Below are 18,838 nucleotides of genomic sequence, written 5' to 3' on the forward strand. Positions count from 1 at the left end.
CATTCTCAAAGAAAAAAAAACCGACAACAACATGAGACTTACATAAAAGAGAATGTTTGGGCAAAGTCTCTCTCGAAAGATATTGGAAAATGTGAATTATCATATAATCCACTTCATTTCTAGGTCATTCACAATAACAGTGTGAGTATAGCCCATTAGGCACGTCTTTCTTTATCACATATCTAGTGTTGTGTGCGATTTTTACATTGTACTGCATGAAAGCACCTTCATCTCTCTGATGAGGAAGGGGGAGGGGGTGGCTCATTCGATAGTTCGTCCTTCAGACATCTTGTATCATTATTCCTGTTTGTTATCTTTCACGAATAGAGCAATGTATCTAACCCCCTCCCCCCCCCCCTCCTTCAAGACTAGCCAACAATAAGAGATCCATAAGAAAAAAAGCACAACCTGTTGGTACGACGTCTTTAGAATCGTCTTTAGAAACCCGCACGACAAAAACTCGACAGATGAAGAATGCTATGTATCAAATCCATAGTTTTTAAAAGACACCATGCAATTATGAAATGTAGGAGCTGAATGTCACGCAAAGTACAACAAATGTTATGCACACGTAGCCAACAGCTGCAGCTTCCCTCTGTTTTCGTAAAATCAATGAAAATTTAAAGAATTTGATATAACCCTTTAAAAATGGGAAAGCTTGCGATGCAAACACTGAGAAATCTGTATGGACTAAACTACAATTAAAATAGCAGTAGAAGGAAAAAGCGTTTACAACAGCCGTTGGAGGACATGATTATAATGGCTTATTGACTCCATTATCCGCGTATGGTCCTATTAATCCAGGGCTCACATTTTGCCCACAAAAGTCTCTCAATATTTAGGGTGTTAGAGTAAACATACTCTTCCCCGTCCAGACTACACTCCCATATTCCTTTGAGAACTGCTGAGACGTGATTACACGTACATAACTATTTCGATGCCAAAGTTAATTCAATGCTACTGCCGAATGCCGTTGACATTGACGACTTTGCATACGATTTTTTTCCATCGTGTCCCCTCCTTTATCGTGTAAATTAGATTAACCTACAAATAATTAACCTATAACTTTAAAGGGTTGAGTAGACAACTCATCTTGTGCATGTAGGAAATGTTTTTCCAATTTATTTCTGTCTGTGTTATTCATCAAGTTACCTAATATATTAGTCTTTCCTTGTTGGTATATTGGTTGTAAAATGACAATCTCAAAGGAAATTATAATGGTCTTCGTCCTTGCCCTTCGACCTTTCACCATGTTTATATACATATGTATTTATATATATATATACATATACTGTATGTATAATTATATGATATAATATGCTGCCAATTATTATCTCTGAATATTTTGGCTTGAAGCTTTGCTAGAAAATAATATTTTGACCGTTAAACTTATCACTGGACGTTTCTTTGCAGCATTTCGTGGACATAAGTATCAACTTATTTAAAACATGAATAAACTGTAATACAAATAGAGAGTCCTAGCTTACCAGTAACTATACGGCTATAGCAAAAGCTCACTGACCTTTGATTTTTCATAATGATGTAAAATAAGATCAAAATTTATTCAGTAGAGTTATTCATCACATAGCATGAATTTGCGAAGTATCGTGAAAACTCATCCGACGCCTTTTTTTATCATTATTATGTTGTGAACCACGACAAAAAAATTCATAATCAAAATTGCTCCTCCGTACTTTGGAGCTGAGACACTGACATTCAGTATTATTATCAGCGAAAGAGTCATACACCAGTGGGCGGCGGTTTTCTATGTTTGTTTATTGGCGGTGCTATTCAGAGGCAGCCACAGAAGCAAAGGAACACAAAGGTTATTCGTCTGTCTTTACACTCGACTGATTCAGAGGGATTTCCCCATATCACCGACACCATTTGTGTTTTGATATGCTGCATGTGTACACTGATAGGACCTGTGTATAAGCACGTGAGTATGATGAAGGCGGGCTACTCCAGTTTGTGACCTTCTGTGTTCCGGGTCGATTTGGTCTTTTTTGTTCGACTGCTTGTTCTGTTATTCTTCTTTTCTGTTTTTTTTTCTTTCATTGAGAGAGCGTGCATTAGATACCTTCTCAAATCATGCACTATGTTTTTCATCTTCTTTATCACCTTTGATATATAGGCGAGTTCACATTACTTTGTTATGTTAATCGACTCAACTAAACTTAACAGCAAAACTAAACAACGAAAGATGCTGCCATTTAATAGATATTTTCATACTCTCTAAAAAATATCGAGTGAAAATATTCACTCTTAAAGGAGTGAATACAAAAAAAGAGTGAATTTAGAGTGAAATTGGAGTGAATTTCGAGTGAAAATGTTCATTTTCACTCGTTTTAGAGTGACCTCTGGGATCACTCCAAAATCTTCGAGTGATCCCTGAGGTTACTCCAAAATGAGTGAAAATGAGCCTTTTCACTCAAAATTCACTCCAATTTCACTCGAAATTCACTCTTTTTTTGTATTCACTCCTTCAAGAGTGAATATTTGACTCGATTTTTTTTGAGAGTTATACGACATGAAATATAGTCAAAATATAAACAAATGAAAGAAAAAGTCATTCTTTTCTTGGGGAGGGGAATCCTATACCTTTTTTTGCATAATCACAATTATTTTCAAAAGCTTTGACAAGTGATAGATAAGAATGCCTTCGTGTCTTGACACTTTGTGGATAAACGGTTTCAACGTTGATTGTTCCAGATCGATGTTGTGTTTTTGTTAGATTGTTGATCTTGTTTGTTGTTTGTGTGTGCGTATGTGTGTGTGTGTGTGTGTGTGTGTGTGTGTATCAGACGAACAGCCAATTTATCATAAATTGCAGCCTTAAAGGGTGTGTACAGTTCTGGTCGAGGTGAGGATTTAGCTTTTAACATTTTGCGAGATATTCAGAAACTACTCTATGAGATGTCACAGAGCATGCATTTCTAAAAGGTATCAAAAGTTGATTTGATGAAAATCGGTTTTGAAATGGCTGAGATATCCAAAAACAAGGTGAAACAAAGCGATCCTAATAAAGTTGTGGCATGTCGCCTTTTATTATCATCACTTTTTTGGATATCTCGGCCATTTCAAAACCAATTTTCATCAAATAAGCGTTGAATCCTCTTTAAAATTACATGCTCTTTCATATTTCATAAGAGGTTTCTCATTATCTCACTTAGAAATGTTCAAAACATGAATCCCTTACCTCAACCAGTACTGTACAGTCCCGTTAACGGCGGGTTACGTAGATCTCTTTTTCCTTCTCAATGCATCAGTAGGCTACATGTATGATGACTCACAGTCAAAATTTGGATCTCCTTGCGTTTCCGAGTTCATACCTAGATTGTTCGTATGACTAGTAGGGATGGGATATGCAAAACGGAGTGGTACGGCAGGCCCAACAGAAAACGTACAAATGTCATGTTCATAATTGTGAATGAGGAAATATCACCCCTTAAAGGGGATGGCTAGTAACTGATCAGTGGGAATCAGTGGGAATGCTAGAGGAGGATTGTTCCAATCCTTGTGGGATTCATTTAAGAGTACATTATATATCTATCTCATATTCAAGTAATGTGCAGTTTAATGTTTCCAGGTTAGCGTGCCTGGTCAGTGACGGGGCATTAATCTGCACATGACTTGAATATGAGACCGTTCTGAAGCAAATAATTTTCACACAACAGTAGATATATAATGTACTCTTAAATGAATCCCACAAGGATTGGAACAATCATCCCTCAGCATTTACACTGAATCCCACTGATCAGTTACTAGCCATCCCCTTTAACTTAAATTCAGCCTACCATGCCATTTACACGTCTACAGCTTGACAAAATATAGATTGTTAAAGAGAAGTTATGACGAGATAAACTTTAGTCTGAAATGAATGAGTAAAATTCTGCAAACACAAGAGTAAAAAATTAGGAAAGTTATGAAATTCTGTTTTTTCACAAAACCGTCCCTGAACAGTTAATATGATGAATGTGAAAATCCCCAATGAGAAAAAAAAGAGCCAAATGGATTGCGTAACCAGGGGTTGAGTGAGACTTTTTAGGTGAGAAATCTCAGGTTACTTTTGAACACAGTTACCCCCCCCCCCCCCCCCCTATTGAAGTCAACGGAAGAATCAGTTCCCAGTTCGTACCAGAGTGTTTCTCATGGAAAAAAGTTTAACTCAACAAGCCACAGATATCTTAGGCAACTCTGTCATCCTAACTCTTTCATCATCAGGCACTGGTATAATACCGCAAAATGAAAACGTTCATGGCTCGCTACACTTTCCCACACATATACCCGCACATCTTGCCCTTCCACAGAAACAAACATGATGATGAATGTAGAAATTTTTTTAAAAAGCATCACATCTGACACGGAATCAAGCGTTTTAAACGTTTATCTGATACAGATTTGCGTCATTTTTATTTCACCACTAATGAAATCCAGGTCCAGAGGCACTGATAAAAGTGACGTTACATGGATTTAAAATGTGTTAGGAGTGTATGATACATAGAATGGTACATTAATAAGCATACGACATTGTTAGCCGTTACATTGATTCCTGGTTCAAAAAGTACTGTTGGTAAAGTATGTGCTAATAACGATGAATTTTCCTGGTTCCGATTCCATCAATAACATATCATGGTGTTAAAAAAAAAATGAATGCATAGACACGCATACACACACATACACACACACATATATGTATATATCTACGAGGTAGCACTGGAAACAGCCCAAATCTCCAGCCTAGAAGTGAGACGCGAGGAGTTGTCTATGAAATTTGCGCAGAAATCGGCAAACTCTGTGTACTTCCAGAAATGGTTTGTGCTGAATGCGTCCTTTCGAAACTCAGACACACACAAAGCGCTAGATGGAAAAAAGATGTCGCACTAAGCGTTTCGAGAATAGTGCAATTCCTTACCTCACAAGGCTGTTGAATTCACATCAATGTAAATCATTTTGAATTGTTATCCCGGGTTAAGATGACTGACAGGTCTCTGTCTGGTCAGAGCGATGGCACGCCCCTCATACTCATTCCTTACAGTTTTTTTTTTCTCTCTCTCTCCTTCAGCCTTTTACTTCTTTTTCTCATCATTTTAACCTCCTCCTTTCCTGTCCAGAAAAGGTTATCAAGGTCATAACCTCTATATTATTACCCTATTGCATAATACAAATGAGTTTCATTATGTTACTTTCTTAATGGATTACTTTTCTGATTACATCAATATTGGATTCCTGAGTAAAGTTGAACATGCATATGGCTGTGTTTGTTTGTATACGTATGTGTGCACACACACATTCACGTAGTCCTTCTTTGTCTCTCCTTCTCCCTCTCTATCTTTACTAGACCCCTCTTTTACCCATTCTACCCTGTTCTTCCAATCTACTCTACCAGGTAAAAGCTTTCATTGACTCTGTTTTTATTTTGATGGGGCCACCTTCCCTATCACGTTGCTGTATCTCCTTATCTTTACAATTCTTATATGTGCGGTCCACGATATGTATGTATTTATTCTTGTGAAAGTTAAATAGGATATAAATTTGTTATTTTTTTCATTTCTGCACCCCATACAAACGTCCGTATTTATGTATGCACATACATAAGTCTGTGTATGTACGTATGTATGTATGTGTATACCTGTATGATGTATTATAAGCACATCCAAAATTTGCTAGACCCTCTTTTTTATCCAATTTGTTTTGTCCTTCCCATCTCCCCCGGGAGGCGAAAGCTTTGACTGATAATGTTATTATTTTGATGGAGCAACTTTTCTGACTATGTTGCTGTTCATCACCGGGTATCTTTCTATTTTCCCAATATCTATTAACAAATATGTGTGGTTTATGATATGTATTTTACTGAGAAAGCTACGCAGAATATAAATATGTTATTTTTGTAACCCTGCCCCCTTATACAAAGGTTTGAACATGGTATGTGAGTACATGCAAATGGCTGTGTATTTGTGCGTATTGTGTATACTTGTATATGTATTGTATACACATATCTACTTACATGCCTTTATCTCTCCTTCTCCCTCTATCCCTCTCGTATCTCTATATTCTGCATCTCTTCCGTAGTGATACTTGCTTTGAAAATCACCCCCATAAAGCAATTTTTTCCTCATAAATCTGCAATTCTGAATGGAGAAATATGACATTTTTATGTATATTTTTATGTATATTTTTTGGACCGTTAGAGGAACTATTCTGTGAGTTTGGTGTTGTTATTTGGATTATGTTTAAAGAAGAATGTGGGTCACGGGTATTTCTAGGGGTCGGGTGAGAGTGCTAGGGTATATGTTTCATCTGATAATCTAGTCATTAGAATGAAATTTGGTTATTGAATATTAAAAAAAAAAATAGTTGATATAATTATATTGGGGTTGTGCAATCACATCTTTAAATTTTTAAATATTTTATGTTTGGTTATCATCAATCATGCAAACCTGATGTTTTGTGTATGATGTTATGTAGTTTTATTGGAGTAGAGGCAAACCAGCCGTCACAGTATTTTTTATATAGTTCTGCTTGTTTTGACAAATGTGGAATATGTTCTTATCTTGCATGATATATTATATAGGATAATGCTCAACTTATTGATTTGCGTACTTGTGATATTTTCCCACATAATTCTATCACACGTGCAAATGCTTTACTCTGTAACCGTCTGAATGTTTGAATTTTGTATGTATATATTTTATGTAATATTATACGCAATTTAGCCCTCGGGCTACGAGATGTGATATGAATAAAATAATAAACCTTTCAATAAATAAATAAAACTATATTTATGTATATATATATATATATCTTGGAATTTTCCACGTGTGGGACTTCGAATGTTATAATTATAAGAGGAATGAGTCTCAAATACGCCATCTGTAGATCCAACAAGAGGGTTTTTATTTACAAAATTTGCAACCCGCCTCGGGCCTTCGTCAGTGTAGTGTATACTAGGACAAACCGAGGTGGGTTGAAAATGTTGTGAATAAAAACCTTCTTGTTGGATCTACAGATGGCGTATTTGAGACTCATTCCTCTTATATATATAAATATATATATATAAATATATATATATATATATATATATATATATATATATATATACATACATTGTACATCATGATATGATTTTGCGCATGATAATATCATGATTAAACTACATATACATGAAAGACACAGTTCACAGTTACAGTTACAACTGTAATTTTCTTAAGCCCATAAGCAATAACACACATTTATACACACCAGCGCATCACGCTGAAGTGTGAATACAATCACAACAAAATAAAGCAAAAAAGTGTTTGATAACATTAGATGTCACTTGACCAATAAATTGGACACCGTTCAAGTGAAACACGAAGGATTTCCCGTCTGAAATTGCCAGTATATTAACAAATATTGATAATCACGGCACACGTACCTTAGTTTGATATTTGTGCATGCATGTGTATTAGTGAAACGTTGGCTGTGTTGACAAGAAAACTGATTTTACTGATTTGTGAACTCTCTTTACATTTATCAGAATAGACACTGTAACAAAGACATCTTTAATGATTGTAGCTTACTTTGCTTTGTGATGGATTCGATGTGTATACAGTAATTATCGTTTGAAAACTGAAGGTTTTATCTGGGTCACAGAGTCTATCTCAAGGGATTTAAAAGAGTCAGGATCAAGCTGAAAATCAGTATTGCTTAAAGGGATTTCTAACCGAGCAACTCAAATAGCCGAAACCTAAGTCTAACAAAAGGCATGGTGTATCCAGCTCGACAATGGACTCTACAACAGTAAAGATTGAATCAGTTTACATATTGCAGTTTTACACAGAAGGAAATCACTCATGAGGCAGGTCGCATATCAGTGAAGTGCCTATACATGGAACAAATAGGAAATAGAGTATACTGTTTCGTACAGAGTCAAGTAGGCCTACATAATAGTACTCAAAACTGACCCAAGTATTTAGTATACTGTAACTGGTCCCCACTCAAAGACTAGCTACATAGTACAGCTGGATATGGGTTATCCGCAGCCATCTTGTCAAATGAAAAACCAAAACGAACGAACATGGTTCAGTCGAAAGTCAGGCAGAATCGCTCACAAAGCACAAACACCGACCTAAACGAATTTCAAGGAAAGACATGGTATTTCCGGCTCGACAAGTAGTGATTCTACAACCCAGACACTGGGTCAGTTACCATGTTTCAGTGTGGTACTCAAAGAATTAAACCGCACATTCTTATTTAAGATAGATCATAATCATTTCTGGGCACGTGGAACGATACCTATTCACGTACGATATGATAAGGTCAGGGGTAAAATCGTTAGTAGGTCAAGGGTGTTCCCAAGCCTATTAGGTGGATATACGCCATTCTAGTGCGGTTGTTATTTTTTTCTGAAAAAGCGCACTTCATCGTAGGACAATTTTCTTTTGGGAGTCCAAAAAGATGGATAGACTACATGAATATACAGTATGGGAATATGTTACTTGTTCAGGACAGGAAAATATTGTTTAGACTTTCATCATATTTTCAGACACTCATATTTCCTGTATTGTACTATAGCTTACTTCTTTCAATTCTTTTTGGATTTTTTGTTTTGTTTGTTTGTTTCTTTGTTGTTGTTGATGTTTTGTTTTTTTTTTTGGTCTCCAAGACATAGAAGAAAGATCCTGCAATTCACGGATTAAGATGCTGCACTGAATAACAATACATCCCTCACGATCTGCTTCGGGTTGCCGTTACGAATTATACACGAGAAAAGCAGCATTTTTGGTGAAGAATTAGACTAGTAACAGACTGGCGGTGATCATAATTATGGAAGCATATAGCAGTCCAGTTCCGTGTTTGTGAGCACGCAGGTTTCGTTTTTGCTCTTATATCCTAATGTATAAGATCCACAGTATAGCCATAACCAGTGTTTTGTTTTTCTTTTGTGGGTTATTATTATTGTTATTTTTATATCTGTGTAATCATTCTGATGGTGGTGAAGTGAACAGATATCGTGTCTGATGGAATGTGTACAGTATCTACAGTTTATGATTGACGGCAGATGACATGAGTTATAAATGCCAATAGAATCTCTAAAGCGATCCTAAAAATGTTCAAAAATATCGAAACCTGTTGGAGACCATAAATCACGCACAAAACTGATTTGGGTATAATCATGATCAAGCGTTTACATAGCGAATTCGTGTGTTTTTCGTCTGACTTGTAACACAATGGCTTTTAGAATAAATGTCAGATGTTTGCTCTTAATTTTCGAAATGATTAACGGTAATGTTCGACTCCATATGATGCCAAAATAAATGTTGGATGTTTGCTTATACTTTTGGAAATGAATAACGGTAAGAGTCAGCTCCGTATATAATACGGTGCTTAAATTAATGTCAGATAATTGATTTTGCGTTCGGAAATGAATAAGGATAACATTCGGCTCCAGGAGATGCTGAAATAAATGTCGAATGTTTGCTTTGACGTTCGGAAATGAATAATAATAATATTCAACTCCGTACGATGATGAAATAAATGTCTGATGTTTGCTTTTATGTTCGAAAGTAAATAGCAATAACATTCAGCTCCGGAAGATGCTAAAATAATTGTCGAATATTTGCTCTCACGTTCGGAAATGAATAACAGTAATATTCAACTCCGTACGGTGATTAAATAAATGTCGGATGTTTGCTTTTACTTTCGAAAGTAAATAACAATAACATTCGGTTCCAGAAGATGCCAGAATAAATTTCAGATGATTGCTTTTACTTTTGGAAGTGAATAGCAGTAACATTCTGCTCCATACCATGCTAAAACAAATGTCGGATATTTGCGATTACATTTCGAAATGAATAACTGTAGCATTCAGCTGCGTTTGATGGTAAAATAAATGTCTGATGTCTGCCTTGACGTTCAAAAATGGAAACAGTAACATTCGGCTCTGTACGATGCTAAAATAATTGTCAGATGATTCATTTCACTTTTGGAAGTGGACAGCAGTAACATTCGGCTTAGTAGGATAATGAAATGAATGTCTGATGTTTGCTTTTAAATTCTTAAATGAATAACAGTAATATTCTGCTCCGTACGATGCTAAAATAAATAACAGATTATTGATTTTACATATTGACATGATTAACGGTATCAATCGGCTCAGTTAGATGCTGAAATAAATAGCGGATGTTTGCTTTCACGTTCGGAAATGAATAAAGAGAACATGCAGCTCCGTAAGATGCTAAAATGAATGTCGGTTGTTTGCTTTTTACATTTGAAAATTGTTAACGGTTACATTCGGCTCCGTAAGGTGCTAAAATACTAGTAAATGTTGGATGATTGCTGTTACAATCAGAAATGAATAACGGTAACTTTAGGCTCTTTATAATGCTTAAACAAATGTCGGATGTTTACAAACGTCTGCAAATGTTCCAACTTTCTCATTTCAAACGTAGGTCTTGACCACCTAAATAAGCATCAACTTTTGTAATAATCTATAAGCCTATTTGATAAATCTTAAAACTCAGAATAATAGTAAGATGATTGAATTTTCTATTCATTTATTTCAGACATGGGTACCTGTATCACTTGAGCAATGCTTAATATTTATTTTTCTATGTATAGTAGGACCGATTTAGTTTTTCTTATGTTTTTCTTGATTTTTTTTTTCGGGCCACCAAAAAATAAAAGTCAATGATTTTGGTGGTCCGATCGGGCCACCAAAAATAAAAGTTAGTGTGTCATATTTCTCTTCAAACTACATCATTTCATTGAAATGTGACATCATAAGACTGATTAATGTTCTTTACAATGATAACTCACTTGTTTACATTATGCATTCCTGGAATGCACTGTATGACTGAGTATGAGGAAAGGTCAAATGTGAAATGTTGCAAAATAGAGCAAACGTGTTATGTCAAACAGTATAATTCCCATTTGCTTTGTCGTTTCAGGGAATGAATGTGCTTGAAAAGAATGCATTGTGAGATTGTCATTAGATTTCAGGCTCCATCCATGAATTAAAAACTGCAGCAGTATCTGCAGATTAAAATCAAACATAAAGGTTAACCAAACAGTCATCCAATGTCTAGGAAATAGGAGTTTTTGAAAGTGCTCTCATTTCAAACATATGAAAACATGCAACTAAATACAAGTATAACTGATTCGTTAGGACATGTTTGTAGGATATTTTTATAACGTCACGTCGAGATACAGGTTTACAAAGTAAGGTGGGGCTATATCATTTACTATTTTATAGGCCAATATACAGTACTGATATTTTAATCTCTTTTTAATGGATTGTAGCTTAACTTGATGCCCGATAGTCAGCATTTAGTACCAAATGAGAATACTTGTTTTGACACCTCTGAAGTCTATAAAGATTCTTTTTCGTTGAAGATCCCCTTGTACAACAGTAGTCAATGTGAGGCGGGTTGACATTGCTCTGTTAATGTTAATTCAACTGAATTATAAGAAAAGGGAGGATGTCAAAAGATGAATTAACAAAGTTTCTTACGACACTGAAATCGTCAAATGACTAAATGAAACATTTAGTTTACTTTTTCTGTACCCTTTTATTGAAAAAAAAAAAAACTTCCACATTCTCTGTGAAAATTGAGACATGTAATGCCTCCATGTCTTGGATTAACATTAACATGTTAATGTTGACTCAACTAAAAAAAAATGGACGACAAAAGACACTACCATAATACATGTACAGTGAATACCGTTTCATACGACATCGAAATAGTCGAATGTCTCATGGAACATTTAGTTTACTTCTTGTGTATACCTTCGTATTGTCAAATCTTCCACATTCTCTGTAAAATTTGAGGCATTTTATGCCTTCATGTATTGGCACGTTGTGGAAAAGCGGTTATGATATCCAGCATCGCTTGAATTCTTCCACCAATGTTACTGCTATATCATACGGTACTAGTCTATCTGTACAAATGAATGTGTGATATTGCGAGAAAAACTACAACTATTCTAATTGACAAAACATTAATGACGATTCACAGCAAAAACTAACGACTTACTCCTTACGATATTACATTTAAAGCCACTGTTTACCATTGGGAGCAGTGATTAAAAAATGTTCGAGTAATCACATTTGATGCAAATGTATAGTTCAGTTGTACCACAAGACCTCCTACCATATAAAAATCTTCAAATAAAGTCCCAAATATAAGGAGATATCACCAATTTCGTTCTCAATAAACCATAGCTGTTGACAATATATTCTAGAAACGATTTTAATTAAATTATTGTTCACATTTTGTGCATTCAACAATGCTTAACATTGATAATAATTACACTGATTAATACTTTTAATTTGGTCGTTTCTATCCCTAACTCACATTTTAGAACTTTTTTGAACCACTACAGCTGTTGGTTTTTTTTCATCTGCAAATGGTAAATAGTGGCTTTAATAGCACAAATACTGTACCCACCGTATATAGGCCTACTACTTCAAGATTCGAAAATATATCTTTGTTTGTGATTGCTTAAAATGGTCGAACATCCTCACGACAACCAGCAGATTACTGAAAGCATGCAGGCAAATTCGCGTTCAGTTCGACATCATTTGGTCTATCTTGGTAGTTAGTTTTCTCGCCTGGAAACTAGTCATGCCAAGGTTCACCATCATCATATCTTCGTCAATGCCAAGCAATAGACTGCCGTCCACGTGCTCGTCCAGGAATTGGTCTACGCAGTCCGCCATGTTGAGACTCCTCAGTAGCATAGAAACCTCTTCCTTGGAGAAACTCCCCAGGTCCTTCTTGGGTAGGGCCACCCGGGTGGGGGTTGTTGATGGTGAACGGGGGAGTTCCGGGGGTATCGGTCCGGCCTCGTTCCCTCTGGACGGGAGGAGATATTCATCTTCGTCGGTGAGAGAGGAGATTGATTTTGCCAAATACAGAGAATGGCTTTTGAAGGGTGGCGACGAGGCCAACTGATCACGTGATTTGGCAGACTGCAACAGTGGGGCGAAGAGCGACGCAGGTGAACTCTTCTTTCCTCGGCCTGGAAGCGTCCTAGCTTCTACACGCGGTTTGTCGGTGCTCAGTGGTTTCGGCAGGGGAGGGACTGGACGCGTCACAGGATATAGACCCTTTCCTTTCTGTTTTTCTGCAACCGAAATTAGTTCGTATTCGTCCTTGTCAGACTCTGTCTCTTTTTTGACAATGTTCGCTACTGGCTGAGAGGGTGTCTTCGATTTTTCCGGTGGCGAGGGCGGAATGATCCTCTTCTCTGGGAAAGTGAATGCGGTTTTTCCCTTGGCCTCTCCACTCTGATTTGGGTTCGGCGAGAGTTTTCGCCTCACTGTGTCTACGGTCACTTTGGAGGAGGCGGGAGATGTTGGCGTCATCACGGGCCTCGAATACAAATCTAACTCATCAGTTACTTCGTCCAGTTCTTGTCTCGTTAAGGCCAGCTCTCTCCGTCCCTTTGTCAGCTCTGTTCCAAGTTTCTACACGATAAAAATGATGATGATGATAACAATGATGATGATGATGATGATGATGATTATTATTATTATTATCATTGTTATAATAATTATAATGATAATACTGATAATAATAGTAATAGTAATAATAATTACAATAATGATAATGATAATAATAATGATAATAATAATAATGATAATAACAATAATAGATACAGCTTTAGTAGGGCGTCTTCGATGTAGAGATTTATGTTGTGAAGTGCAGAGGGGCATAAACGAATTATATACAGGTGTACATATTAGAATTGAAAGGAAAAGGGAGATATGTATAAAGTCAAATCCGGTAAATATTAAACCAAAACAAAATACTAACATATTGACTCTGATATTTTTGATTTTTCTATATGGTGAACGGATCCTAACTACATGCATGTGGAAGAGCATTCCAAATAAATATGACCTTGTACATTCATTTTATTCTGTTCTAGCTTTGCTCGACAGAGTTGCCACATTAAGAGCCCAAAGGCCTGCTGTCCAAGCCAGACCTTACTACTTATACCAAATATAGCAATTGAGCAGTAAATTAAATTACAAATCAAAACAAGATGATCACATTGCATTACCTTCGCCCCCCCCCCACAAAACAAAACTAATTATTATTGATGAACAGACCAAAACATTGGAAGTACGATATCAACACATCACCTTTCAGTAAGCAAGGCTGATAGAATTATGAAACGAAGATGTTGCGATAACACAAAAGGGAAACACAATCGTAACAACAAACTCAATGGGAACTACTTTAGGTGAAACATAGTAACGAAACAAACGAACGTGATATAGGCCTAAATATCTCCTGCTTGTTACCATATGATATAAAGTGAATATATTATCTGATCGCCTACGTCTTTTAAGTACTTCGCGAGAAAAAAAAAGTTTAAATTGAACGTAGAAAATTGTTGAAAAGGAAAGTAAGAAAGTATGGGTTTTGGTATTCTGTTTTTAGGCAAGGGAATGAACAGTGGGCACGACATTTTGTCGTGTCTAGTTTCATACGTGATTTGATGCAGTAGTACTCTGACAGGTTTGTTTCACTTTTAGAAGCAAATAATAACTTTTGGGGCTCTTAATTGCGCTTTCGTCAGGTCCCATACTATAAGACTATCGGTGGAATGTACATCATTTCATTTCTTTCTTCTTCTTCTTCTTCTTCTTCTTGTGGTCAGGATCAAGAAAAGTTTATCATCTCTGTTCAGTGAGTGATAGATTATTGCAAGGGAGAAAGCATATTACTGCCCCCACTTTTCACTTTTTGCTCTCCTCACAACCACATATGTCGCTTCCCTCAACCTTCGAGCAACACATATATCATTGCAAGTTGTTGGAAATGGTTAATCAAAGAATTGGCAAATCAGGGATCTTTCAGCCATGCAAGTGAATTACGGAACATCTATAATCATGAGTAAAGTTATAATTTACCCAAAATATTACTACATTTGTACGCTGTATCGACTTTACATCTGATGCGCCTTCCGTCCATGATCTATTGACTGTAGTTTTCACTCAGGGACAACCTTTTTCCTAATCTTCATTCGTACATTTACAAACATTATTGTTTGTGTTTTTTTTTTTTTTTTTTTTGCAGAGATTCTTTTCTCTTTCATTCTTTGATTTCCCAATAGCGTTTCGATGAAAAGGATAATTCATACTTACCCTGCACTCATCCTGTAGTGACGTGTGTTGCTTCTCAAGTTTATGTAATTCCTGTATAATTTTATCATGATGGAAGAAAAGAGAGAGACATGAGAGACAGGTAATAAATGTTGATATATATCAATTAAAACAAACAAACAAACAAATGCGATTCGCCATCACAAAGTTGCCTACATCTGCCATGCAGTGCAACTACGGCCATGACGGGGAGAAACAGAGGTTGAAATGAGATTCCTACTTGAAGAGGCATGGACCTAAAAAGTGTACTTGTAACACAAAATGCTGCATTGCAACTGATTCAATTCAGTGCTTATTTACGTCGATGTTGGGCAATAAATTGTCAAATAGTTGCAATGAACACATCTCGACGGAAGAATTTCCTAATTTGAACAACAAAATGCTGCAGTTGGTAACAGTTTTATCTTCACACACACACACACACACACACACACACACACACAAACAAAATAAAGATATTGTGATTCCGAAACTTCAGAGGCTATGTAGTTTGATGTTGCTTTGATATGATCACGTCAGTAGCATCTTTTTAAACTGTGAGGTTTCCCCGACTTCGATAATGTTCACGACTTTATTGGGCCAACTGAATGGGTGCTCCGTAGAGCCATTATGACACCTTTTTGTTCGGGTCCCTTCTGTCTGAGAAGAAATTTTCTGAAAAATTTGAGGGGAAGCGATAATAGACTCACAACGTGAAAAGTTATTGTTAGAGGTAATATAATGACAAAAAAAAAATACGGCCTGAATAAGTGCGTGGAATAGAGTTTGCGCCTCGAACAATATCCTCGAAGAACTTTCGTCACATAAGAAGTCTCAGAACGCTATTTCCATTACTATATGAACTGAATTTGTTCTGAAGTGTCTATTTCCATCAACCAGATTATATACTAGTAGTCACAAGGACATCAAAGTAAGTCATATAACAAAGCAATTACTGATAACCAATTACCTCATAGGACCAATAAAAGAATCAGTCATTAAAGGAGGGATCGAATTACGTCCGCTAAAATTAACTTTTAAAAGCAAGATGTTGGGATTGAATTCGTGTATAAGCAACATAATTGGCGTTATTTTTAGAAGCTTTGTTGCTACTGTTGGTTAGCTATAATTATGTGATACTATTATCATATAACACTTATTTGTTGCCTAAGGGCATTAGTTTTCTTTCGATTTTGAATATCTTATTCTGCCTGAAATGTCAGGTCATTAACGTTATTATTACCATATAACATTTACAAATGCTGTGAGCTTTCCTTACTTCTTTGAATGTCGGTAGCATCAGATATGCAGTCTTCAATAATATGATATAATGTTACATTTTGTCGTACAAAGTCGAATACATTACACTGAACTTTTCCCGCAATCAGCATTGAATCTGTAAAGCATGACAAAATCAGTGTCCTTCTCTGATGGAAAGAAGACGGTGTCCCACACTGTGAAACACAATGTGAAAACACAGTATGAACATACCGTGAAGACAGTGTGAAATCTCTTCACAATGTTAAAATCGAGGAGTTTAACATTGTGAACACATGTGAATCCTCAATTAACTGTGTGAAACAGATCATTGATTATGTAAACACTCTGTAAAAACCACACCACAGTGTGAAATCATTTTGACACTGTTGCATTCGAGTGTTTTCACGTATAGTCGAATATGCGAACACACTGCGAGCACACTGTGGGACACTGCTCTTTCCAGGAGGGGATTAGCTTTCTCTGTTTTAATAGGCATCGATCGTGCTCTGCTCTATGACAAGACTCTGGATATGTTTTCGTAGGCGTGAAAGGGTGGGCTTGGATTACGGAGAAAACAAACCATAATAACTAATCAGAAGTATGACCCCAAATCAAGGAAGTCAGAAAAAGATGCATGCGGATGGGAGATATCCGAAACTCACATATTGCCTCAAAGGTGCCAACTATTTGACTACAAGATATATGTCCAATGAACAAAATTGAGTGAACACGCCATCATACACAGGCTCAGTTATGAAGATGGTGGATGAACGAATGTCAAGACTAAAGTACTAGCTGTATACATAGATACATACATATAACATACATACATGATTTTGTCCGACGACGTACATTATGCAATTCCAAAAACAAAGGGGTGTGGTAACTTTTACTTTACTTCCATGTTTATAGATTGTGGTGTGCTGTGCATGTGCATTTAGATATAGAGTTTGCATATTAGTATGCATGGATGAGTGTGTTCATATATGCAGGTACGTATTTTTCTTCAAGGTATATAGTGCTAGAGAAATCTACATGGACAAACCTAATCCATGTATTCATTGTCTAAAGGAGTATTAAAACTCGATGCCTATTTCACATTCATTTTAGAAACAGACTGAGATCTATATACTAGGAGTGTCAGAAAAGTTCCAGGACTGGTGTCATAAAAGATTTATTTCAAATCCAAACTACAAACTACGAGTTTTCACCTTCAAAGTAATCTATCTTGAGTATATATTAAACTGTGATCTTAGCTCTCTACAGCCATATTTTTTTCTACATAATTTTATATACACATCCTCTGTTTCACATCGTTCCGTAATGAGCACAAACAACAGACAAACTTGAAGTTTCTTGTAAGATTAGGAAACTCTGTAAGAAGTGCTAAAAGTGCTGCAGCAAGTCTACGAAGACGAGAAGATGTCACGCTCACGTGTTTTTGAGTGGTGCAAGAGGTTAAAGAAGGATGAGAGGACGTGGAGGATGACCCCGGGAGCAGAAGGCCCTCAACGACCAGGACTGAGGTGATGACTGGTAATGACTCTCCCTAGCAAGTCTGGTTTGGTTTCAAGTTTCAAGGCGCTTGATGATGTCCTGGCAAAGTTACATGCGTTGATTCTTCTGGTCATCACTCGGGTGTTTTGGCACCCTCTTCGCGCAGATTTTCCGCAGGTCTAGATCTTCAGTGAGAATCTTCCAGACGCTGTCCCAATTCATGCCTAGCTTATTTGCCATTATTCGAAAAGTCATCCGACGATTGCCACGCACCATCTGCCTGACACGCTCAATGTTGACTTCAGTCCTGGTCGTTGAGGGCCTTCCGCTCCTATCTTCCACATTTTCTAATCCTTCTTTAAACCCCTTGCACCACTCCAAAACACATGTGCATGACTTCATATCACCTCCGTAGACTCGCTGCAGCACTTTCAGCACTTCGGCAGAGTTCCGAACCCTACCAGAAATTCAAGTTTGTTCATTGCTCTGTGCTCATTGCGGAACAACGTGAAACAGAGGATGTGTACATAAAATTGTGTAAAAAAAAAACCTGATGGCTGTAAAGAGCTAAGATCACAGTTGCATATTCCAGATATATTACTTTGAAGGTGAAACCTCTTAGCTTTAAGTTTGGGTTTGAAATAAATTTTCTATGATACCAGTCCTGGAACTTTTCTGACACACCTCGTATTGTGTTCACAAAGTAAAATAAGACCCTAAATAATGACCCTATCTATACTGACATAAATTCGAAAGGTCGATCAAATAGAGACTGAGCGATGAATACGTTCGTTACGTTGCAATGATACTTGTTCAAACAACCCTTCACAACTTTTCAATGTAATTAACTAACAACCAACGGGCTTGCCTACAAAGCTATCACCAGTGATCACGAAAGGAGGAGTATACCCTTTAACCAACGAGATAATTTTTTATTTGATT

The 18,838-nt window shown here is 36.6% G+C and overlaps 1 protein-coding gene across 1 annotated transcript in view; it reads right to left on the minus strand.

The window, feature by feature from the left end:
- Positions 1 to 11,566: 11,566 nt before the first annotated feature.
- The window catches only part of LOC139721173 (uncharacterized), a 35,793-nt gene continuing 28,521 nt past the window's right edge, over positions 11,567 to 18,838 (minus strand). Inside the window, exons 7-8 of the mRNA XM_071632500.1 lie at positions 15,143 to 15,193; positions 11,567 to 13,453 (exon numbers count right to left, since the gene is read on the minus strand). Coding sequence (XP_071488601.1) covers positions 12,551 to 13,453; positions 15,143 to 15,193 — 954 coding nt within the window. The 3' untranslated portion in view covers positions 11,567 to 12,550. The remainder of the gene's footprint in view (positions 13,454 to 15,142; positions 15,194 to 18,838) is intronic.

The sequence above is a fragment of the Diadema antillarum genome, unplaced genomic scaffold, assembly GCF_040938485.1.
Source record: "Diadema antillarum isolate AM-2024a unplaced genomic scaffold, OU_Dant_1.0 scf00000139, whole genome shotgun sequence".
NCBI lineage: Eukaryota > Metazoa > Echinodermata > Echinoidea > Diadematoida > Diadematidae > Diadema > Diadema antillarum.